Here is a 24,832-nt window from a genome sequence, read left to right on the forward strand (position 1 = left end):
TAAAATTTAATAATAATTTAAAATTTTAATAGTATTTAATATACGTTTATATCTTAATAATTTTTAAAATATAATTATTAAAAATAATAATAATTAAGGTTAAAGTGGAATTTATGGAGATGTAATGAGAGGTTGGAGGTGTAGCCCTTTAACCAATCTCAATTTAGTCAACATATATACAAAAATATAGAAAATAAAAAAACCGACAAAAAATTTATCACCAATAACGGAAAACAAATCTGGTTGATATTAATACAAATAATTGTGGTTTATATCAATTCAAAACTACTTCCATTGATTTTAATTGAAAAGAAAAAACATTGGTGTCATGGAAAAAGAATTTAAATGACTCCATCAAAGTCTAACTTTTTTGAGCTTGTTAGGAAACTACATAAGAAAACTCTGCTCAAGTCCCATGCGTGAATTGAGTATGATAATTGTATTAATTATATAAAATTATTTTATGACTCTTAAAATTACTTTTTGAATTGATGATATGCTAACTTCGTATAAGCATCCAATTGAAATCAACATACATAATCTAACATATGTCATAACTGAAGTTACTAATGGAATCCAAACATTGTTTGAATTTTGCCACATTGGAATTACTTGTTGAAACTAAAAGAAAGTGGAACAACACAAAAAAAAATGATATAGTATAACTTTTAATGTCAAAACTAACATACTTACCATGCATATTTGTTTGTTTTTAAATAATTATTTTATATTATCAGTATATAATATATTTTCTCTATATTACTGTAAACAGTTAAGTATAAATTACTTAATTCAAACTTCTCCGTTATATATAATCATTTAGTTTGATTTCTGATACAAATACTTGTAAATAAATTATGGGATTCAATTTTTTTTTAAAAAAAGAATTCGATCTTTAAAGTTACAGTAACGAAATGAGAATTGTTAGAATGTTTTTCTTTATAATTTCATGTTTTTTCTCAAAACAAATTTCATTCTTTTATGCCATTTATTAAGGAAATAAAACATTACCATCGCCAAGGATGCAGAGTCGTAAGAAATTCAAATCGTAATAGCAATCTAATCATACCTCCATCTACCATTACATCTAATCTTGAGAAAAACAAATATTTTGATCGTTATATCGCTTAGGAAATCAGCATTTTACAATTCGGTTAATATTCACAAAAAGGGACGGCCAATAGAAGCAGAAGCAATTGAAAATTGGTGTCTAATATAGGAATTATTGCCTATACTCATTCGATGATATTTAGTGTCTAATATAGGAATTATTGCCTATACAGCCAATCAAATTTTAAATGATTCCTTTAAAAGGCTGTCTGATGTGCTAAACTGAACTTTTTGGTTCGAGTGGATAATGATAGAGATCCAACATTAAGTAAAACATTGAAGCACACTGACTTTGTGATTCTAAAATCTATGTAGTCAAATGATTTCTTTTCCCCTTCTTTTCTCCACCTTCTGTACAACTTTGAAATAGTGGCGCAAACATTTGCATAGAAAAGTACAACGTGGGTGGTAATCGATCCAATTGACAAGACTCCAAACATCCAAAACCACCAATCAATTGATGAAACTTAAAAGATGCCACAAGAGAAAAATAAGATGACTGACCCAATCACTATCAAAAGTTTGGCAATCCCCACGTTTCTTTATCACCTTCTTCAAAATAACTTGGCAAATGTTGATGAAGGACTCAGATCAGCTATGCTACAAAGTTCCAAGACCAGTTGTTTGTTTGTACTAACTCATCTACTCCAGCAGCTTTGGTAAAATATATGCAAAAAAAATCATTAACCATCAGAAAAAAATGGCTCCAAGCTTTTCTACGACTCCTTTTGGGTGCTTTCCTTGCTGGCGGATCGTGTTGCCTGGAACTGGATGGCATACTGTTTTTGCAGCTCTCTAAGCCTTTCAAGCAGTTCCGGGAACGTTGGCCGGCATGCTGGATCGCTGGTAGGAACAGACAAATTTGTAAGTTGGAAAAACGTTTGCTAACTCCACTTATATGGCTTCAACATTCGTAAGTAAAACTACCAAAAGAAGGTAGAAAATATAAGGGATCTAGGATTTACATGAAAAAAAAAAAGTTGAGGAGCAAACGCAACAAACCAAGGTCAACTAAGAAACTAAGAATTTCTTATTCACTACAGTCCGAAAATGTAAAATGGGCTACATTAAAATGTTGAATAAATAAAAGGGCAAAATACTTCTTCCAGTTTGATGAAACAGCAAGAAAATACGAAGATTGTTTAGGTAAGCTAGCCAACTATTGGAGCACAAGTAAAGCAACTTCTATATTCCTTTGGGTGATAACTTTCATGCTGGGTATTCAAGGCATTTGGAGGGTTGGGATTGGCGTACAAAAGTTTTACAGAGATTAGAACGCTTACGTGTGCCAGCAGCTCTCAATTATAGAAGCCCACCGTGGATCGACATTTTTTGGAATTTCCAGCCGTTGATTCATGAATCCTACAGCGCCAATCACCTGCAAGATTCCTAGAGGAAAAGTTGTTCATATATGCACCCACAGTGATCCATATTCCATAGTTCATAAAAGAAAATCTTCATATTGAACTGGGAAAACATTATGATATAATAATCTCCAGTCACCATGATCTTTAATAACATAGAATAAGCGTAATTCAAAAACTAAATAAGCTGCAGCCAAAGACAATTTAAACACCCAACTTTCACCCTTAATGGTATAATAGTTCACTTCCAAGTTTGAAAGCACTGGAATAACAAATAACTTCAAAAAAAGCAAAGGCTTGACCAACGATAAAGCCAAACTTTGCAATTCGATTAGATAAGCTTTACTACCAATTTAAGCTTCGTGCGTATATATTTTCGAAGGTTCATGTACTCATGAAAGAAATACCTGCATTGAGTTGAGATTATCCCAAGGTATCTTTTCAGTTGCAATTTCCCATAGTATCACTCCAAAGCTGTAAACGTCAGATCTGATGTTCCCAAGAAGCAGCAAAAACAGATATTCAAAGTCTGAAATTTGTTTAGAAACATCAGTGGAGAGAAAGTGTAAATGAAAGCACAGATAGGACATACTTCTCATCGGAGGGTTCATTACGAAGAACTTCGGGTGCCATCCATTGGGGCTATAAAGCAAAAAAAATGCTAGGATCAGTGAGATGTTTTGAGACTCTTTAGCATTGAAAAATATAAAGGGGACAATTGCAAAAATATAAGAAATATTATGTCCCACTAAAGAAAAAGAGTGTACCGTGCCCCTGCCAGTCTTAGTTGTGAGATATGTTTCGTGCTTAACTCGTGAAAGACCAAAATCACCAACCTGTTCAGTTAAAACGTCATCAAGATATTTGTAGTACCACAGACAGTGTTAGAACCTTTAAGCAATCAAGGACAAGCTTCCAAACCAACATCGTAGAATAAATAGAAAACTGAAAAGTGGCTGACCTTCACAGTCCAGTTCTTATCAACTAGAAGATTTGAAGACTTCAGATCTCTGTGGATGATAGGTGGGTTAGAATGATGAAGATAATTTACGCCCCGTGCCTGTAGAAAGAATATGTTGTAAGCATACAACAAGCTTCAAACAATGCGAGAGATGCTTTCTAAAATACTAATGGAATTTATATTTATACGAGCAAAGTCAGAATTACGTTATGCTCCAGGAGTAAAATCCGAAATAAATTAATAATGCCAAAAGGAAAGGGAAACAAAGTGAATGATCCACTAGTATACCAAATAAATAGCATCATAACAATGACCTTATTTGGAAGGAAAAGAGTTAAACACCATACGATCTATAGTTCTATTATTAAATACTCACAATATCCAAGGCCATATGAACTCGCCGTCTCCAGTCAAGTTTAGAAGTGTTTCTGTGTAACAAGCGGCACAAGCTTCCACTGAAGTAATAAAATACAAATGAACACAGCAATGATTAACCCAGCTAAGTACTTCGTGATACATAGCATAGTAAAGTACAATCACATGCTCTTAATACAAATGGGTCAAAAGAAAAGTCAGCAAACCGTGGGAGAAACTCTGTCACGATGCAGAGACGTTGAGGTGAAGTCACGGCCCCCATAAAGAGAAGAATATTTGGGTGTCGAAGTCTTTTCATTACAGACACCTTCATACGAGAAAAATGTTGTCAAATCGATGTAAGACAAGATATTGCAGGGGTCTGCCAAGGACTCGTGAGGTTTAGACGAAAAAAGTGATCAATACGGTAAAATAATCAAGTGGAAGAACAAGGCACAGCTCCATATTAGTTAAATTCTAGAAAGTACATTATATCAAATCCCTAGCGATCCTAATAGCCACGGCACTCAATAACTAATAGTTTCTGCACCGATCCAAATTCTTTCCGATTATTTTAAACATATTATGGGAAATTGTCAATCTTGAAAATATAATGCAATCTAGGCTGTGTAAGTGTGCACCCATATTACCATGGTAAATTGGAGTATAAAGTCGGATAATTAAAGGAATAGAATATATATGGGTCATATTAAATCAATATAAGCAGTTTATCGTATTTAAGGAAGAAAGATGTGGCTAATAACAAGATGCAGAGTAACCAAACAGTATTGAACTTGAAGGACAACTAATGAAGAGAAAAAAAAAGTCATCCAGTCACAAATGGGAAACCACATCACAAAAGCTAGCTGTTGTAGGTGTAGAGCCCAAAGCCTTATAAAACCCGCACTCTAGAAACCCTTGAGTTCATACGGGCTGGATGTACACACTAGCCCTTTTACTAGCCAAAGCGAATGCACGGCAGTGCACCACCCACTGCTTCTTCATAACTGAGACACTGTCGCGAAAAGATCTGATATCAATTGATACGAATCATGGAAGAGCTAGATCACAAAAGCTAGCCATTTCAATTGGAGCCAAAGGCTGTATAAATCCCACACTAGAACTCAGTACTCTCAGTATAGGTTGTCCCCTCCTAAACTCCTTTATCGTTAGAGGAGATTAAGAGATAATGAGACTGAATTTTACTCAACCAGTCATGCTACAAATCATACACTATTTTTTACGTTAAATGTGTGGCTTTATACTGTATTTGGCAATTTGCATGCACTCCACAATGCAGATGATGTTTATCTTTTACGCTAAATGTGTGGTTTTTCACTGCATTTGGCTAATTATATCCACTCTAAGGTAAATAATGTAACACCTCACCCCACCCCCTGCAACCAAAAACAAAACAGAATAACAATGTAGGCCATCATTCACCTAAGCCATGTACGTATAAACATGGATCCCTTTCACAAGCTTAGCAAAGTCACAACGATGCCTATTAATCCTTATATAAAATAACCAAAAGTGATTAAGAAGCCCAACGCATGCTTTACAAATGAATCAAGTTCACTTAATAGAGACCAATGATGCCCAACATGCAGGTAGATTTGTTCTCATAAAATCATGGTATTAAAAAGGTGAAAGCAACAAGTATGACATTTCCCTCCCAATTGTGCAATAATTGAGCAAACATCAAAGTAAGGAAAACTGTTTTGTTTTAGCCGATTTTCCTCTCCTAATTACATTGGCAACAATAGTTGTTTTTCTGAACCTTTGTCACTTCCTCACTAATAAGAAAATTAGGCTACAGGAAAGCATACCTCTTGTCTGAAGGACAATATCACATCATCTGAATATTCTTGCTTTGAGAAAACTTTAACGGCAACATCCTGCAAAATTCCAAATATAAGTTGACATCAGAATTTCAGTCAGCTTATAAAACTATAACAGGCACGTTCTAACGTTGTCTGGCTTAGAATTGCCATCCTCTTTTCGCAGGACAACCAGAAATTCTATGATGCCTTAACTCAAGAATGTTGAACTAGCACAATAAAGGACATCGGTATACTAAATGCTATTAGTTTCCAGTTGCACCAATATATAAGCTTACGCCCCAAAAAGGCAAGGAAAAGAATGCATTAAAGAAACCTAAGCTAGAGTAAATTTCTTGGAAAATATCCTCTATAATGGAAGAAATTAAAATCAGAAATCGCAGCAAGAGAAAAGAACATACTGATCCATACCACAGAGCATGATATACAGTTCCACAAGAACCTGCAATTTGGAAAAGGAAACGGTTATGTGAATAGGAAATGAAGTCACGGGTATAGCATAGAAGGCATAATAACCATTGTTAACTTGATATTTGGGTTTGCAAGCATAGGCATAATAAATTATGAGAGCTCTAGAAAGAAACGAACAGAATTTCAAACATAGAGTAAATTTTTCTCTTAAGGCATAGATGTTTTCAAAAGATTATGTTCTCAAGTTTGCCCCACTAGTTAAGAGTGTCTCACCTTGCCCAATTTGTTCTCCAATTGTCAGGTCCTCCCACAAAATTTCATAATCCAAGCAATCAGTGTCCACATCCACTTTATTATTGACAGCACAACTGCCAGCACTCCCACAGCTGCTGGCACTGCTTGTGCTGTTAACATTAAAGGAGGACCAGGATCCTGAAACTTCACTGTTATTAGGGCGATTACTTTCACCTCCCTGGCTTTCTTGCTTCAAGCTAGAAGACAGAATCTTCTGATTAACTGATTCATTTTCTCGATCATTCTGTCTCCAGGGCCCAGTAACTCGAACATTGGTTCCCTCTGATCCATCTGAACCTTCTCGGTCCTTTGTTCTCCATGGCCATGATAATGTTTTCCTTTGAATCCAGGCTTCAGCCTTAGCAGGTATGATTTTGTGAATAGATTTTCCTTCACTCTCGTCACCAGACCCTCTCGAAGATTTTCCCTGGGACTTTTCTTCGCCGTGAGAAAGCACACCAAAATGGGACGGTGCCACCTCACCTCTGGGGGTGCTAGCTCCACTGGAATTAGCATCCTCTCTCTGGTCCGAAAGAACAGATTCCGACAAACTATGCTCAGAATGATGACTTTCACCACTTCCAACTTCACGATCCACATTATTTTCTCCCGTCCAGATCCTTGACTTTACTTTGTTACTCACCTTTGATGCCTGTTTAATGATTAAAGATGTCAAGAGTCGAGGCACACCACTGTATACTAAAATTACAGAATCAAAAAAGTTATGTCACAAACCAAATTTGAAATTTTCGACGCAAGAGCAACTTGAAGTGGCTGCTGAGTATCAATGCCAAGTTTATTCGTAATGCTACTTCTAGATCGAGTTCCGCCTGAGTCCAAATCTAACTCAGTGTTCCTTACACCAGACATCGGAACTTTCATTTCAAGAAAAGGCCGTGAATCACAAGAGACACAAATTATCCCAACTAAGCTTCCATCATCATCATAGAAAGGTGTATTAGTCGCTACAGCTATGAACTTCTCTCCCATCTTATTCTTGACCGGAAATTGCCCCGTCCAGTTCTCTCCCATCATTACACGGTTAACTGTATCATTGGCCATGCCCAAATCCCTAGGGTCTACAAGCAGCTCAATCCCATCCCGCCCTAAAGCTTCCTCTGCAGTATAACCATACAGATTTTCCGCACTACGGTTCCTGCAAAATTTTCCCCAACCACATTTTTGTTTTCTCAAAACAAGGTCTTAATATAGGTTCCCCGAATTAACGCAATCAGCACCATACAACATCACATGCTCAACAGTAAACAATATATATCAAACATTAAAACACAGCCAGCACATCCATTTTCCAGCAAAGAACTAATCACAAGTATTTATAGTAAGAAGCTTTTCCCTAAGTATTCACAGAAAAGGAAAATCATCCGACTTTCTCTCATGCACTAAAATTAACTCGTGCATTTCATTTTGAAAAGGTTAAATGAGAAAGTTGCTATAAAAGTCAATACATTCATATATTCCACATCTTCGTTAACTATCACCGTTACAGAATAGAAAAATTACACAGAATTTAATAGCAAAACAAATAAAAAAACGCGATACGCATTGAGACAAAGACTGACCAGTATATTATGCGACAGTTAAGATCCAATATATGAACAGACTGTCCCATTGACTGCAAAATATTAAGATACTGCCGTTCAGTGAAATTCACGGCGGAAGGGCCACGGCGCGGAGTAGCACCTTCTCCTTCTCCTTCTCCTCCACCTCCTCCGCCGCCGCCGTGAATTTGAGGATCGCCGCCGCCGCGGCTCTCTCTCTGCAGCGGCGAGGATTGTTTGAAGGAACACGAACCTCTCTTCCACGCAGCTGCCGGCGCATCAGTCCGCCTCCTCGGCGGAGCGCCCAATCTGGAACGCTGCGGAGAGACGGAGTGCGACCTCTGGCGATGTCCATGCCTCACATCGGAGAGTTTGAGCTTTGACATTTCTTGCTTCAAGTGCGCGTGTCCTTCTTCTAACTGTTGGATCTTCTTCACGAGTTCATCCGGTGGTGGAGTTCCCATTGCAACAACAATCACAATCACAATCGCAATCACAAACACAAACACACGCTATTGCTATCGTCCTCTTCAGATATGTTTATTTTATCCACTAACAACAAGCAACCGCAACAACAACATTCACCTCCCTTTTCTCTAGAAGCTACCAACACATATAGCTCATAAATAAATTGATTAGACACAGATTGCAATAAATTTTCAATTCAAGTTCAAAGTCTTATCTCTCAACAGAGTCAATACAACATCAAAACAAAAAAAACAAACTCTTCCTTTCTCTATCTCTATTATCTCTACCTATATTCTTCACTCTTACTACTTTTTTTTTTCCTTTTTTTCCTTCTCCTTTGCCTTTGCTTACTCTTACTTCAACTCTTTCTCTTTCCATTCTCTATCTCATCGTTAATATCTGAATCCAGCTATTTGGACCAAAAGAAAGTTATTCATTATTATTACATCATAAAAGTAGACCAAAAAATCCCACTCGCAATCCCGCGCGTGGCAGTAACAGCCCGTTCTCCTTTCGAGTTCTTAGTGTTAGACCAATCCAGGACACACGTGTATCAACTCTCTCCTATGGGTGTGCTTTATGCTCCTAACGTACTCTGTCTTTTTGGTTTAAAAACTTTTGAGTCGCTTCATTCTTATTGGTTCATTCTCACACCAGCGCTTTTTTTTTATTCCATGGAGCATGCTATTTTTTCTCTTCAGGAGGACTCCACTTGTTTTAATTTGGTTCAGACACAATACTGGACACATTTCTTACCTGTTTTTTCCTTGTTAGCAAAATTTGTGATTACTCATCATAAAGTAAAATGAAATGAGACCTCAAATGAGCAAGCAACAAGATATTTTTCTTTATACATTTTTGGGTATGTTCATTGGACTGACACCTTATAATTTAATCTGTTTCTCAGTGTCCATAAAAATAATAACGTACATTTGATATTTTTAATATATTAAATATAATTTAATAAGTGTAAGTATACTTCAACCATGCAATACACATATTATGATAACATAAAAAAATTAAAAGACAAAAACTATTTTTTCTAAGTTAAGACTCTATTTTTATATTATTTATTTATTTTCAGTTGTGTTAGTAAAATAAAAGTATAAATCTTTTTAAGATATTAAAAATATATAGCCGTCACTGAACTAGTTAAGTATTATCAGAGCGTTCCTAAAAGTAAATCACCACTTTTTTGCCTTAAACAGTCTAAATCAGATATATTCTGTATTTACTTTCCAAAATCAAGATAGGAAAAACTAACTCTTTGTTTTTCCAATTGAATGGTTTACTGTAACTTTTGTAAGAGTGGCCAAGAATTTTGTTTCTTATTATTGAATTTATATTCTTATATATTACTTTATAATTTTAATTATTCTTGTATGAGTTGCTTTACAACTCCTTTTTTTTCTCTTCTATTTTATTTTAGTTATTGGAGAAATTCTTTAAATTTTTGAACTTGTAAGAACTTCAAATTAGTATTTTTCTATTGTTAGTATGTGACAATAGATGGGTAAGTAATCATTTTAAATGTTACACGTAAATAAAATTAATTTGATGAAGATAAAAATAAAAATTTAAAATAAAAAACATTAATTAGATCATAATTGAAGAATTAAGAATTAAAAATATGAAAAATTGTATGACATTTTATTAGAATTTGTAATAGTAAAAAATATTTCTGTATGAAAATCCTTATAACTTTATTATCTTCTTAATACTGTATGATTAAATTCTTAGACAATTGGTTTCTTGAATATAAATAAGTGCATACAGACAACTTTAGGAGGCTTGAAAAATAGAAAGAATATAGAAGAATCAGGCTATCCTATCCCACGGAGGAGGGGAAATATAAGAATCATTATTTCAAATTTTGCAAGTGTTCATTGTAATACGAAAATAAAATACATGAAAGAAAAAGAAAAGTGAAATATATCATTTGACCAATCAAAAATAAATATATAGAATAAAGATAAAGTTAAAGTTACTTTTCAACAACGTTTGAAAGTTTGCTTTGGTGTAAAATAGAAAATAGAAAAATTTATGTGATTGAAATAAATTATTAAGATTAACAGTGTACTAATTAAAATAGTTTTTGACCTGCATCAGTGTAAGATTTAGAGCTTAAGACTAAAATTCAAAGCCAGGCTTTTGAAATACTGTTTGTTTATTTTCTTCAACTACATTTATTGGACCAAACAAATGTTGAAGTAAAAATAATTGGGGCATCTTTTCATGTTCTACTTAGAGTCGTTATTAGCATAAATAAACACACAAGATTACGATTACCAGAATTTTTAACAAAATAGCAGAGTGATGCACGAATGCACAAGGACTTGGTGACCAATTTTGTTTGGAGCCATGGTAGAATAGAGACCATCTTCATCAAGAGCAAGAAGAATAATTTTAATTTAACTAAGTTATTTCTTAAATTAATTTTTAATACAACTTATAAACAGCTAGATACCAATAAGCCCCCCGTACACTAGTCTAACAACTAAAAAACAAAATCATTCCAGCATTGATGCATGATTTCCCGAAAAACAGCTTATCTGAAGCATAGCAAAGTTCTTTCAGCAATACAGAACCCCTCATTTTGTGTACAGAACATCTTCCCATGGATGGCGGTAGAGTGGCTGTTTCAATCTCTTTTGGTCAAAGGTATGCCTGAAAAGATGAATTAATAAAAATGAATTAATTTTAAGTCTTGAATGCTGTATCTGTAACACAAACTTTAGATGTCAAAATCCAATGAAATTACGAGTTTTGACAGTGGGAATGGTTGAAATTTGTGTGTGTATACCCAAAAATGATATCTCTTATTTACTAGAAAAAAGAAATAATAAACGCTCTTACTGACAGATAAATACGATAAAAATGAAGCTCTTTCTGACAAATAAAGACAATCAAAACGAAACTCACCCTATCAGACCAATGGAGCGTGCCAAAACAAAAAGCCCATTCAGATAGCCAATTCCCACAATTTCGTCAACCTCTTGTTTGGTGAACATTCCGCTACCAGCTAGGAGATCCAAGAAAAGCGACCCAATTGCACCATCGACGTTTAAAACTAGATTATTTGCCTTGGTGAGGGTGTAGTTTTCAACTTCAACAGCATACTCCATGTATTTCACAGATGGAAAATGTGTGCGTGCAAACTTTTGTAGCAGCTCGACTCTCTTATCTTTGTTATCCCTATTCTTGATTCTAGTTTATAGAACAAAACCAAAATTTACATTTAGATCTTCGTAGAAACAAAACCAAATAGAAAAAAATAGTAAATGAACACACTACCTGTGCCCTATTCCAGGAACACGGATGCCCTTCTTCTTCATACTTTCAACAAATTCATAAGGTGTAAGATTCTGTAACAAGAAAATGTGCGGTATGGCATGTTAAAACAATAAATGGATAGCTAGCTTCACGGGAAAAGCCTATTAATCATACCCTGTCATAAGCATCCTTGAAATACCGAGCAGCATCATCAATGGCACCCCCAAATCGAGGACCAATTGTAAGCAAGCCTGTTATAAACCAAGAATGCCAAATGAAAAATATTAGAGACGATTGAAAGGAAATATTAGTGCACAGACACGGTTACTCAGATAACAAACATACTTCGGCAGTAGAAAGACTAGAGGCCAGTATTTACCCGATACAAGACAGGAGACAAGGTCTTTTCCAGCCCTTGCTGTTACTATAGAATTGTGAGCACCAGAGACACAAGGACCGTGGTCAGCACACAGCATGATACATATCTGATATCACCAATGTAAAGCATCAGAAAAATATAAGCTAGAAGATGATATCAATATTTTACTCAAAAACCAATACCTATATGAAATGCGAATAGTGCAATAATAGTCTTAAAAAAGAGCATGAGCATAGACAGTTTCACATGCCTAAGGTAGACAACGCATAAAAAGAAAGGGAGAACTAGATTTTATGAAAGCTCAGCAAACTGGAATGTGAATAGTATACCTCAATAAATTGAGTACAGTAACGGGGAAGGCTACGTTTGAACCACAAAAGAGAGATAACATCCCCCACACCATAACCATTTTCAATAATGGTAGACATGGGTACACCAGCATAGCAGGGCTCCTCACCTTTGGAAAATAATGGAAGAGAAGTTTGATTTAGCTATCAAATGTATCCTTGGGACACCTCATTTCCATGTTACAATTGACAAACTTGATGGATCCCAACATACCTCTGTCATCAGAGATGGTGGAAATAATGTGAGTTGGAGAACGTACTTTTCCACTCTTAATTGCAATGTTAAGGTCCTCAGGAATTGGTGGAGGAGTAAACTCTTTAATAGGTGCGATCTTCCCTTCTCCAACCTAGCAAAAGAAAAACCAACCACGATAGTCAGGCTAATCTAGAAAACTGACAACTTCTTTAAAGCATTGCTCCTTATGGGAGATGGAACAAGGAAAAAAACAGTTATGAAGATAAAATTTTCAAGATAAACTAACCAGTTTGTCATATGTTTCCTTTATTGCAGCTTCAAAAGCCTCATATGAAGTGGGAACAACAGCTCCAGCGTCTTTTAGTGCCTGATTCTTTGCTTGAGCAGACTCCATGTCACTGCCACTTTTTGCTCCCTAATTTATAAATTTGCCAATGGACATCAGGAATTTGCCTCCCATGTTATAAATAGAACTGAGAATTAGTCAAAAATAACGAGCCAGTGACATACAGCATGACCAAATTGTACTTCAGATTTGAAGAGTCTTGCACAGGTTCCGCTAACCCAGGCAACGACTGGCTTTGTCACTTTCCCTTGTTTTAGGGCTTCCACCAGAGAATACTCATCTCGCCCACCAAGCTCACCAAGTACTACTATCATTTTAACCTACGGTTTGATGTAAATACAGACTGATCATTCACAGGAAAATTATAGGCTCCAAATTCTTCACAGTTCTTTATGAGTTTCAGATGTTATGTACGGTAACCAAGATGAAAATGAAATTTTACCTGTGGTATGTTGTTAAACCGCAAAACATGGTCAGAGAGTGTGGAACCTGGGAAAACATCTCCGCCAATGGCAATGCCTGAAGCAAGACAAAAGATTAAAAATATAATTCAAAACTATCGTTAAAGAAATACAGCAACATACACCCTGGCAGTACCTTCATAAATTCCATCAGTCACACGGGCAATAGTGTTGTATAATTCATTTGACATCCCACCCTGCAATTCAATAGTTTTTTCTTCTCTCAACCATTGGTGTATACATAATAAGACAACGCCAAAAGAAATAGAGCTCAAATTCCAAATTTCTTAGCTGTTTGGTAATCAAACATTGGATAACAGTAATTTTACTATCAAAATGCTAGCACATCATTTTAGCTGTACTAGCCGGTGCTATTACTTAACAACAGAAAGGGGGTCGTAGTGATGTTACAGAATCCTATCAAACAGGTTTACTACTACCAATTTTCACTGTTATGCAGAACTGCACTTCAATATTAATTGATTCATCACTCCACAACCATAATTTCCACTCTGAAATCTACAAGACTATGCTCACGAATACATTGATAGAAAAGCATCTCCTCCTTTCAAAGTAGTACTAGATATAATATCATATCCTTAACAAGAGAAAAGTGAGATGGAACAACACTATGCCATGAACTGGAAAATAAAAAATCTACATACAGATTTAGAAACAAATCCAACAGATCCAGGCCGGTAGAGCTTGCACTGAATTATGTTCTCAATTGTTCCAGCAGTGTCACCTATCTTAAAACTACCAGCTTGAATTCCTCCGACAGTGGCTGGACCAATAACAACCTAGCACAACATCATCACTAAAATTAGTATTTCCAACCTATTCTATTTAGCTACGAAGTTTTCTTATTTAATTTGATTTCCATTTCTTCTCTCACCTTATTGTTTGCCCGGGCATACGCTATCAATTGCTTAGTGTCTGACTCAGGGACGCCTTCAGCAATAATAGCAATAACTCTAATTGTCGGCTGCTTTAAAGCAGACATGGATGATGCAGCCGCACTGCAAGTATATCAAACTATTATCGTGATACCATGCAATAAGATAGTCCTGGACTCAAAAAGAACAGCCATGAATACCAACCTTCTAAACGATGCAAAATTGATGAACACATCAGCAGTAGGGTGTGCAGCACAAGCTGCTTCAATACTGAAAAATAAGTCAAACATAAACTTACAGAAACGAGAATTTCCTTTCATTACAGGTTACTTGGTATTCCAGCGGCATGTCCAAGCAGTAAAGAGACCACAAAAATGAAGGGAGGAAAAGAAAACTCTTAACCATGTTTGGTTCACCAAGTCCAAATTTTAAGCCAAAAAGAGACAATTTGTGAATCATGAAACACATACTCAGCATGAACTGGGATTGCAATTTCCTCCTGACCAAAAAAGAGTTTTTGAAATCCCTCCGAACCAGGATTAATAATTCCAGCAACTGATGGTGTTTCTCTACCTGCCAATAAAATAATTGGAACTTTCATTAATAAAAAAAACACATTAATGTAGCTCCACAATTTGCTACTGTAAGTCTCGAATTGTAATAAGGAATTAAAATGATAAAATTGATGATGCACACCACAAAGAAAGTCAAAGTCAAGCATCCGTTGGATGGGAAGTTGCTTGTAGTTGTAAAACAAAGCTTGTGTAGTACGCGAGAATAGTTGTCCAGCGGCCATGACGAAGAAACAGATGGATCTGATAACATACACTAATGCATTATATTGCAGAAGAAGCTAGGTACAATATAAACCAATATTTGACATGTAAAATTCCCTCAAAATCACCTATAGATATCGAAATCTCTCTCCAGGATTCAGTATCAATCAACTATTTAATTTTAAGCAGAAAGACAGATAAATTATTTAAGATATATCGATTAAAAATAACCACAACCCTCGAATAACTTACTGACACTTCAGCCTAATAGTTATACTATATAACAGCTCTAGGATCACAGGACTGATTAACAAAACATAATAAGCAGATCAACCAGATTCGTGATGCGCAAAATTCCACGTGTCATGCATGTCATGAATTATCATCAAACACACGCACGGCAAAGGAATAGAGCAAACAAACCAGTATGTGAAACCTCTTAAACTTCAAAAGCAAGAAAAGAAACCACTGAGCTTACGAAGAAAAACAACACTCGTTCCTAACTCTAATATAACCTCAGAAAAGGAAACGCAACAATGCATCATTAAATTCCTAACTTACAAGAAAAGGAAACAGATTAACGAAGAACCAAATTTGTCAAAGGAGTGAGTAAATGAGACTGAAAGCCTAACCGAGTCTTGAACCACCACCAAACAGCTACCCTGACAAGATGGACGTGACGTTAGGCATTAAGTTTGAATAAAAAAAAAGTATAAAATATAATGCTGATCCAACGTAATTACTGCAACTCGCCAGATCCGAAATTCCGATTCCACATAATTAGACAAAAACATTAAAAACAAGATGATATCGTCATGTGCATGCTGTCGGTTTTGAAATTGGGGAAAGAAAGAACGAAGAGAGAAATGAAATTGAAGCAGAATGGGGAACAGCGAAGAGAGAAATATGATGAGATTGGTGAAGTGATAATGGAAGGAAATGATGAAAGGAGATCTGAGATTGAAAGAGAAAGTGTACCTAAATGGAGTAAGCTGCTAGAATTTAGGATGAATGCTGTGCAAGAGACGATATAAGTTTTATATATAATGAAATGAATGAGAGTGGTCACGTGAGAGTGATATTTGGCTTAGCTCATGGGTCAGCATTATTATGATTTGTTAAAACCTCATCCACATACATACATTCTCATTGTCCAATTTCCATAACTCTCTCTCACAGTCTGTGTTTTGCGAAACAGAAGGTGGGGTGAGCACTGGCAGTATTGGTCATTGGAGAAGGAGGCGGTAACCGGTTATGTTATCTTATGTTATCTAATGTGCGTGGTGAATCACACCCCCACTTTTATCTCTTCTTTTTTATTTTTTATTTTAGGTTTTAACTTTAAATAGAAACAACGGCTCAGTGAACCGGGTTGAGGGGTATTTTGGGTTTTTTCTGGTTTGTTTTCAATTCACTGAGCCAATGCACAGCTGCCACGTCGCCGTTGTCAAAATTGTGTCAAACTTTTGTTGTCCAAATAACATTTTCCTTATTTTTAACTCATCTTCCTTTTTTAATAAATGTTAGCGAAGACACACGCAACTATCTTTACTTTTTATATGATGATAAAAAATAAAAAATTTATTATTATTGTTATTATTATAATTATGAAATTAAATATAAATCATTTTTTTACTGTGAATAGTTTTATTATTTTAGGTAGTTTTATAATAAAAAGTATTAAGTTTAAAAAATGTTTATAGAAATGATAAAATTATAAAATAGTTATTTTAATTTTAAAAAATTATTTAAAGAGTAAATTTTAAAAACAATTACCGAGAGAAGATAGGAATTTCTTTAAGAAGAAAAAAAAAGAAGAGAACACAGTAAATAATTAAGACTAATTTATGTGTTTTATTCTTTAAAAGAAAAGTCTTATTTATAACATAATATAATTCAAGGATTATCAATAGTTAATATAAGTAGTTAAATATTAGTAATTAATGAATTATATGCGTAATTAATTAATCAATTATGAAAATTGTAACAAGTTAATAGTCAATCATTTATTAATAACATGTCTTCTTCTTCATTAATCAAGTTTATGCGTTTTTTTTTGTTTACAATAATTATTTCCATGGTATGAACATACGAGAAAATAACAATTAATTCAATGCAAGACGAAAGTAGTAGTGTTAGTTTAGAATCATCCAGTTTTGAAAAACTTTATTATTCTTTTGAAAGAGTGTAATACTATATCTTATAATATGTATATTTATTTTTGGTATTATAGTTATATAACTCTAAAATAATTATATATATATATAAGTACATTTTTCAATCTATATATCAATTAAACAAAATAATTTTATTTTAGTTATTTATATTTTTTAAACAGGGAAATAATTTTAGCTTAAGTGATAGTTAATTATTTAAGTGAAAAAAATTTAGAAGAAAAAAAAACTATCTTGGATGTTTTGTTTTTCAAGTCAAAATTATTTTTTCGGCTGAGCAAACAATGCAAAATTGTAAAAAATAGCAAGAAAAGGAAAATAAATACAAGAATTTCAAATAATTTCGTGTTACAAGTAATTATGAATTCTAATATTTCAAAACTAATCAATAATTTATCATATCACAACTTATTAAAAGAGAAAAAAATTGAATGCAAAACTTAAATGTGCTTCAAAGATTTTTCATAAATAGGACATAAATAGACATAAAGCATTTTTAAAAAAGCTTAAACTTACTTCATATTTATAAACTTTATCTAAAAATATCAAACACTCATAATTAAATCAAGAAAATTCCTAATTAACTTGTCATATGTCATTAAATGAAATCATTTACTTTTGAATATTGAAAATTTTCAACACACAAAATAGAGAACTTATTATTCATATATTTCTTAAATTTATTTAAAGTTATATACATAAACATATTAATTTAAAAAAATATAAACAAAAGTAATTAAAACCAACAATTTATTACAATATCTCATTTTCTAAACCATCCAAATAATAGTAATAATGATATTCACGGTAAATAAAAGATTGCAAAAAAAACTTTATAGACGGAACAATCAAATTCAAAAATGAAAATTGAAAATCAGATTCTCTTTGTTCATAATCATCATCATCACCAAAATGAAATATTTTCATGGATAAGTTAACTCTTATTATCTCAAATTTTATGCTCTTTGGATAATTTTAAAAAAAAATATCTGCAAAGTTAGAGAAGTTTTAATTTCCTCGAAACAAGTCTCATTCACAAACTTGACACACCATTACATGCTGTATTTAGTTAGCTTGAATCTTACTTGCATCCTAAAAATCCAAAAAAAATATATATTCAAGAAATTGGAACAAATACAAATAAAACTTAGTCCAGTGAGTCTGCTTCATAAACTATATACTGAGCTCAAAAGCTTCCAAAAAAATTATATAGCAACATCTAAAGATCAGAGAAAGACAAAAACTTATTTAAGATGGATTTTATTTTACCGTCTCTTCGTGGTCTGAGCAAATAAATGATCTAGTCAGAGAAAAATGAAACATCAATCTAGAAAATGAAAAAAGTATATAAAGCAAGAAAAAAAGAATTTAATCCAGAAAGGAATATTAAATGAAAAAACAATTATATAATTATAAAAATATGTTAAAATTATTCTAAAATATTTGATCTCTCATTCATATAAAGTGATATTTTCTTATATTTTTTAATATTAATAAAAAGTTTAATATATATATATATATATACACACACACACACACACATTTAACCAAACAATATAAACATATCCGATATGTTATCAAATAAGACTTATAAAAAGTTATATAATCGTCAAAAAATATTAAGAATATTAAAAAACGTTAATTATTTATTTATGTGTCATCCAAAATGAAGGAAACATTATTTTTTAACACTTATCTGCAAACAATAACAATTTAAAAACACACATGTTTTCTTTATTCAGATAATTTAATTATAACGTATTTCAAGTGTATATATATAATTCAATTGTAAAATATTATATTATTAAAAAATATTTTGTTAACGACGATGTCAATAACATGTTAAAAGTCTTTTCATTATATCATGATTAAAAAGAAGTGTCATTAAAATTTTGATTTAGATTTTTGTATGTTGATAAAATTGATCTTCGAACCTAAAAATCATGATTATTTCTACCTATAGTGATATAGGAACCCTAATCGTATTAAGTAACAGTAGGTAAAGATTAAAAAAAAAAACTAGAATAATTTATTCAAATTAATTATAAAAAAAAACAGCATTTGTTAAACATGGGGTGATGGTCCAAAGTTGGAGCACAAGAAATTCCAAGTACTTAACCGAGAAGGAAAACAAAATCAAAATCCTGTACTTATAATTTTTCAACTCATCCAAATATCTTTAAATTCTGAAAAAATTGGTGTGGAAAATTTTAACGTATCTAAATATTTAGTTTAAGAAAAAAAAAACCCAACATGTGAAAAAAAAAAAAATATATATATATATATATATATATATATATATATATATATATATAAAACACACTCAGCTATCCCATGAAATTGGAACGATAAAGAGAAAATACACAACGAGAAGAAATTGTATAACATCAATATGCAAATATTATTTTTAATAAATAAAATTATATATTTTTATAACTATATTTATTTATATATTTAATTTTAGAATACTTATACAGAGACTTAGATAAATTTTAGATTTTTTTAGAATATTTGTGTATGACAGGTATATATCTTGAAAAATGTTTTTTTAATAATTTTTTTATAACTTTTTTACAACCGCGTTTATATGATTGCAGTAGTTTGTTATTAATATTGACACATAATCTATAATGAAAAAGTTGTTAAAGAAAAAGTTGCTAAATGTTAATATATCTTATTGTAAATAAAAGGATTTGTTGATAGAAATGAAATTCTAGAAACCATAACAGTGAGTTTTCTCAGTAATGTTTGAGTGTTACATTGAGTTTAAGAGTGGCCCTAAGAGTAGCTATATCCATGAACTCAGTTTCCATAATCCCGTATCCTTTCACAAACCTGAAATAACCAGTGCCAGACACAACTCCGAACTCTCTTTCCTTCATTGTGAAGATATCAGATCCCTGAATCTCCAAGCTGCTACCTTTGAATTCCCCACTGCTGAAGATCACAGAGAAAACCATGTACAAGCCTTTCCCATCAAGTTGCGAATTTATGTACATACCCTGAGCTCTACCAATCAGTCTTGAATCGATGTTCGGTCCTTCTGTAACTGGGTCATCAACGATCGCCACAGTGCCAAAGTTTAGGATGTTGGAGACCGCTCCAGTCTTTCCGGCTACCGTAATCGCCGTGGAGTGGTCGCCGGTGAAGTGATCATGGACGTAGAATATGAGATTCGTTTGCTTTGGTTGGAATGTGGAGAATGTGTAGGCTGCGTATAGGATGGTCAAGTTGAAGATGAAGAAGAAGAGGTTCGAAGTTAGGTTCAGTGGATTGTTCATGATCCTGTTTTGTCTCTGGTCCCTTGTCCCTTGCTTGGTTTTCTACCTGATGTTAGTTTAATTAAGATGCTTTAGGGCTGATTAATCAAGGTTAGATAATTAATTAATTTAATTGTGGTGGTTCAAGATGCTTGTGTGTTGATAAACCAAGATTCCCAGAGGAAAGTGACAAAGGAATTTCATTGGGTTAGATTCCACTTTCGCGGCTACCACTTTCGCACCTGGTGCCCTTTTATGCTTTAGTTTGCATGGTTAGAAATTTAAGAAGACTTAAGTTATATATTGCACAAAAAATGGATAAAACGAATAATACATAAAATATAAAATTTCATAAATCTATTGTTTCAATGTTTTAAAAATTATGTTTTGATATTTTATATAGGCTTATTGTTTACTAGTTAAAGATATCAATCTCTCTAATATCACTTGAAAATGACAAAATTATTCGTCTTCACAAATATTTTCAAGTAAACTATGTAAAAGATATTTTATAGATATTTTTAATGAATATTGTGGATAATGAGTATTAATATTTAATTACATGTTTCTTGATGAACCAAATATAAGTGTAATTTTTAATCCGTGTTTATTATCTGCAAATTTTATGTGTGTTTTTTTAAAAAAAAAATTCATGTAACATCCCAAAATATAGTAATACCATAATTCAGAATTAATTACAATTAACAGTGAACAGTAAACAGTCTTAATATTAACAGGAAACCAAGGTTCAAAGTCTAACGGCTGGTGTACAAATAACGAGCGTATCCAAGTGCAGAGAAAATAAAGCAGAACAACTTAAGGTTCCAGAGTTACAAATTACAGCTCAAAATAACGAGCACTAATAACGAACGGTTTTACAAGATGATAACCGAACGTCCCAAAATGAGCTACTATATATATACTGTACTAAACTAACGAGCGCTCTAAGGCTCGGCTTTAACTTCAACTTCCACCAGATTTGCATCCTCCAAATTTTCTTCTTCCAGCATGACTTCAAGGGATGCATCACCATCTGCTCACATCCACAACGGATGATCATTGCATTTTGACAAGACGAAAGCACATGGACAGTAGACAACACAAATGGAAAACGCAAGGGTAAGCTTATACTGTTTAATTAATACAACACACATACAGTTCGTAATTCGATTCACACATACATCAAGTAACTTAATCATGTAATTTAACATAGAAAGATATATAAGACAGACCGTCCGGACTGTATGAACCATGTAGTTATAGGCGTCCTTGCACCCAAGTGGTGTAGTAGCCGGGATATACCTAATCAGCTTCCACTTGAGGTTAATCCTTCGCCCCTGCTAAGTGAGGGATACGAAAGACCTCCTGCCATTCCCACACATGACTACCCCCTTCTACGTGAAGATGAGCATCACGGAATATCAGGATGGACCAAGCCAGCATTAACTAACCACAGTCATACTTTACCAATTCAATATTCAATCATATAAGAGACGTTCCTCCCTGGAACGCTCATCCAATATCCATAATCATAGATTCAATCCATATAGTGTTCACACTGTAATTCAATATGATGTAACATCAATTTCATCTTTAACTGTAAGAGAATAACAGAACGAACGTACAGTCCACTGAACACTCAGGACGAACGTCCAAATAACTTCACTGGATACTCAGGAAAAATACTTAGAACGAACGTAATTTCTGTGGATTCTGTTAAATGAACTGACTCTACTTGAAGTGTACTGGTACTTAGAAAATAATCATGATAGAAACTTGAACCAGATTTAATGTACAAAGGAGGGTCAAGAACACTTAGAATTATTTTTCAAGAGATTTACATATGAATCCAATTCCAGGAATGGAACGAACGCAAAGAAAAATGAATATTTAAATACTTTGAACGAACGCTATTTTATCAATTGAATATTCACTCAGTACGAACGCGAGGTAAGAGACCTAGCGAGATTCAGAACGGACGCTCGTGATAAGACCGAGCGCTTATTGAGAACGGACGCTCGACATAAGGCCGAACGCTACGAATGACGAACGCTCGACATAAGGCCGAACGCTTATGAAAAACGAACGCTCGACATAAGGACGAGCGCTATCAAAGACGAACGTTCAACATAAGGCCGAACGCTAATTAGGACGAACGCCTCGGTATAAGACCGAGCGTTACTTATTCATAAAGTTTTAAATATTTAAATATTGCTGAGCTAGACGAACGCTCAGACATTCAATTTGGGACGCTCGTTCATGAGCAGAATTCCTTCCAAATGAAAGAATCCCAATCTAAGTTACTTTACTGAAATGCCGAACGGTTTAAGACCGTACAGGGACGAACGTCATTTATCAGTGGGAAAGAATGAAATTTCAGATTTCTCAACCTTAGCAAAATTTTCCAGATTTCCAATTTATAACTTTATAACTTTCATTCCAGATTTAATTCACCTTAAACATCATCATCATACAGATTTCAACATTTGAATCATTCCAACTATACAATCACCATACTCCATTTATACATGATCAGATCAACATGCATTTAATCAAAACCAAAAACAACATATGTAATACATACAAGCAGTATTTGTTCATGACAGATTAAACCAACATCAGAAATCATATCAGATATCAGTAACCGTTCATAACAGCTCAAACATCAGACTTTACATACATGCAACTCAGATCACAAAAAATCAAGCAGTATGAATTAAACTTATAAGCTTCCCTTACCCGGATCAATGAAGGAAACGTCCTAACACAAGATTTTTGGTTCGTCCAGCTAACGGTATTCTACTCTCAATGCTTCTTGACTCTTCTTAAACAATCTAATCCACAGAAACATGAAATCCTTTAGACTACTCTTTTGCATGCAACCAAAGAAACTTGGTTTTCCAGAAAACCTAAGGACGAGCTACTGGAGAAAGGCTTACCAGTTTCGGTTCTTGAAACTGTTCGGTCCAGTGGATAGCTCCCAGCTCAACGAACGTGCCTACGGTGCTGTAACGTGATCGGAGAAGAGGTGTGAGATTTACAATAGAGAGAAATTGGGAGTTCTAGAGAGAAGTTGGAGAAGATGAAGGGTTGAGTTTTCGTGAGGAAGTGGGTGAATGCAGAGAGTGAGAGGAAGTGTTTTCAGAGAAATCATTTTCTCCCCCCCCCCCACGTCAAACGGTCATGCACTCACTTACTGCCACCTGTTTCCCACTACAGATTTCCTAAGGTTCTAAAATGACACATGGCAGACTTGCATGCGGTGCAAAGTGGGTTTTTAATTTCCCTGAGCAGTGATGTGGCGTGTATTAATGGTGATGTGACAGGGATTTGCAGTGCTGATTTTCTAGGGTCTCACAATTCAACTAATAAAAGTAAAAATATTAGTGAAAGATATATTAATAATAAAATAATATTTTAAAAATTAATTTTATATCTATTTTCATCTAGACATATGAAATTGTAGTTATTTGGTAAAATATTAATATTTTAAAATTTATATTTTGACACAACTCATTTAAATTTATTTTTTAAAAATATTAAATTTATTTGTATTAATATTTTATTGACTTGGACTGTACTTACAAATTATTATTTGTTATCTAAATGTATATTTTAAATATTTTTTTAAAAATAATTTTATTTTAAATTATATATATATATATATATATATATATATATATATATATATATATATATATATATAATATTCATTAGTATCACAGGTATTTATAAATATTTTTTCACAAATACTGATAAGAAGCCCAACGAGTTATGTGATAGATTTTTTTTGGATAAGATGATAGCAGGTAAACCCAATGGCAGAGCTTAGTATAAGGTCTAGGAGGCTTTGGCTCCCTAATTTTTTTTTCACATACATAAAATAATACATAAACAAAACTTTTTTTTTAATTTTAATACATTTTAACATTAATAAAGTATTTTTTTAAATTTTTTCACCGGTAGGTATTATTTATACCCGATTTAACCCATTGTCATATTTAATGTGGATTTATCTAGATGACAACTAGAATATATATGATATAAAGTGAAAAACCTAAAAATTTTAAAGATTCTTTATTTTGAAAGTAATTTACAAAAGCTTGTCCCATACTAAAACGATGATGCAAATAAATTGTCACTACTAAAGTATTCGTGTTTAAGAATGAAGTGTTTTAATATGAAAAGACTCGCACGTGAGAGAAAGATGGATAAAAATTTAATGTGAGTTGAAAATCTCACCTTGTATGAAACACATGTTTAATTAAGCTGTATATTTAAATTAAAAAATCCAATTAAAATTGAATTTATTTGTTCATTTGGAAAAAGCTTTAGAACTTTCTGTATTGGGAAATCGACCTC

General features: G+C 33.3%; 2 protein-coding genes and 1 pseudogene across 7 annotated transcripts; all 3 read right to left on the reverse strand.

The window, feature by feature from the left end:
* Nucleotides 1-1,033: 1,033 nt before the first annotated feature.
* Nucleotides 1,034-9,006, reverse strand: LOC148207051 (uncharacterized). 3 transcript variants are annotated; one of them, XM_088105426.1, is made up of 13 exons: nucleotides 7,916-9,001; nucleotides 7,071-7,491; nucleotides 6,315-6,987; nucleotides 6,032-6,072; nucleotides 5,619-5,687; nucleotides 4,017-4,117; nucleotides 3,812-3,890; nucleotides 3,436-3,534; nucleotides 3,242-3,310; nucleotides 3,067-3,116; nucleotides 2,882-2,963; nucleotides 2,394-2,488; nucleotides 1,034-1,953 (listed from the first exon to the last, which is right to left on the reverse strand). In XM_088105426.1, the coding sequence occupies exons 1-13, from the start codon at nucleotides 8,356-8,358 to the stop codon at nucleotides 1,827-1,829; spliced, it is 2,349 nt and encodes a 782-aa protein (XP_087961552.1). In that variant the 5' UTR covers nucleotides 8,359-9,001; the 3' UTR covers nucleotides 1,034-1,826. The 3 variants fall into 3 exon arrangements, 2 of the variants coding, with proteins under 2 accessions (XP_087961552.1, XP_087961553.1); XR_007029480.2 differs by having other exon boundaries at nucleotides 1,898-1,953; nucleotides 2,394-2,499; nucleotides 7,916-9,006; XM_088105427.1 differs by lacking the exons at nucleotides 1,034-1,953; nucleotides 2,394-2,488 and having other exon boundaries at nucleotides 2,882-3,003; nucleotides 7,916-9,006.
* A 1,737-nt stretch (nucleotides 9,007-10,743) lies between these two features.
* On the reverse strand, nucleotides 10,744-16,269 carry LOC124845877 (ATP-citrate synthase beta chain protein 1-like). 4 transcript variants are annotated; one of them, XM_088105429.1, is made up of 18 exons: nucleotides 16,015-16,269; nucleotides 15,669-15,698; nucleotides 14,957-15,075; nucleotides 14,731-14,833; nucleotides 14,465-14,530; nucleotides 14,260-14,383; nucleotides 14,030-14,164; nucleotides 13,501-13,561; nucleotides 13,346-13,422; nucleotides 13,068-13,223; nucleotides 12,844-12,972; nucleotides 12,576-12,708; nucleotides 12,344-12,471; nucleotides 12,015-12,120; nucleotides 11,810-11,886; nucleotides 11,657-11,727; nucleotides 11,285-11,569; nucleotides 10,744-11,029 (listed from the first exon to the last, which is right to left on the reverse strand). In XM_088105429.1, the coding sequence occupies exons 3-18, from the start codon at nucleotides 15,054-15,056 to the stop codon at nucleotides 10,954-10,956; spliced, it is 1,827 nt and encodes a 608-aa protein (XP_087961555.1). In that variant the 5' UTR covers nucleotides 15,057-15,075; nucleotides 15,669-15,698; nucleotides 16,015-16,269; the 3' UTR covers nucleotides 10,744-10,953. The 4 variants fall into 4 exon arrangements, with proteins under 4 accessions (XP_087961555.1, XP_047179020.2, XP_087961554.1 ...); XM_047323064.2 differs by having other exon boundaries at nucleotides 15,598-15,698; XM_088105428.1 differs by lacking the exon at nucleotides 16,015-16,269 and adding an exon at nucleotides 15,780-15,944 and having other exon boundaries at nucleotides 15,598-15,698.
* Nucleotides 16,270-19,860: 3,591 nt separating this feature from the next.
* On the reverse strand, nucleotides 19,861-20,733 carry LOC124845887 (dirigent protein 11 pseudogene; annotated as a pseudogene).
* Between the last annotated feature and the right edge of the window lie 4,099 nt (nucleotides 20,734-24,832).

This window comes from Vigna umbellata, chromosome 1 (assembly GCF_029865625.1).
Source record: "Vigna umbellata cultivar VRB3 chromosome 1, Vumbellata_1.0, whole genome shotgun sequence".
Classification (NCBI taxonomy): Eukaryota; Viridiplantae; Streptophyta; class Magnoliopsida; order Fabales; family Fabaceae; genus Vigna; species Vigna umbellata.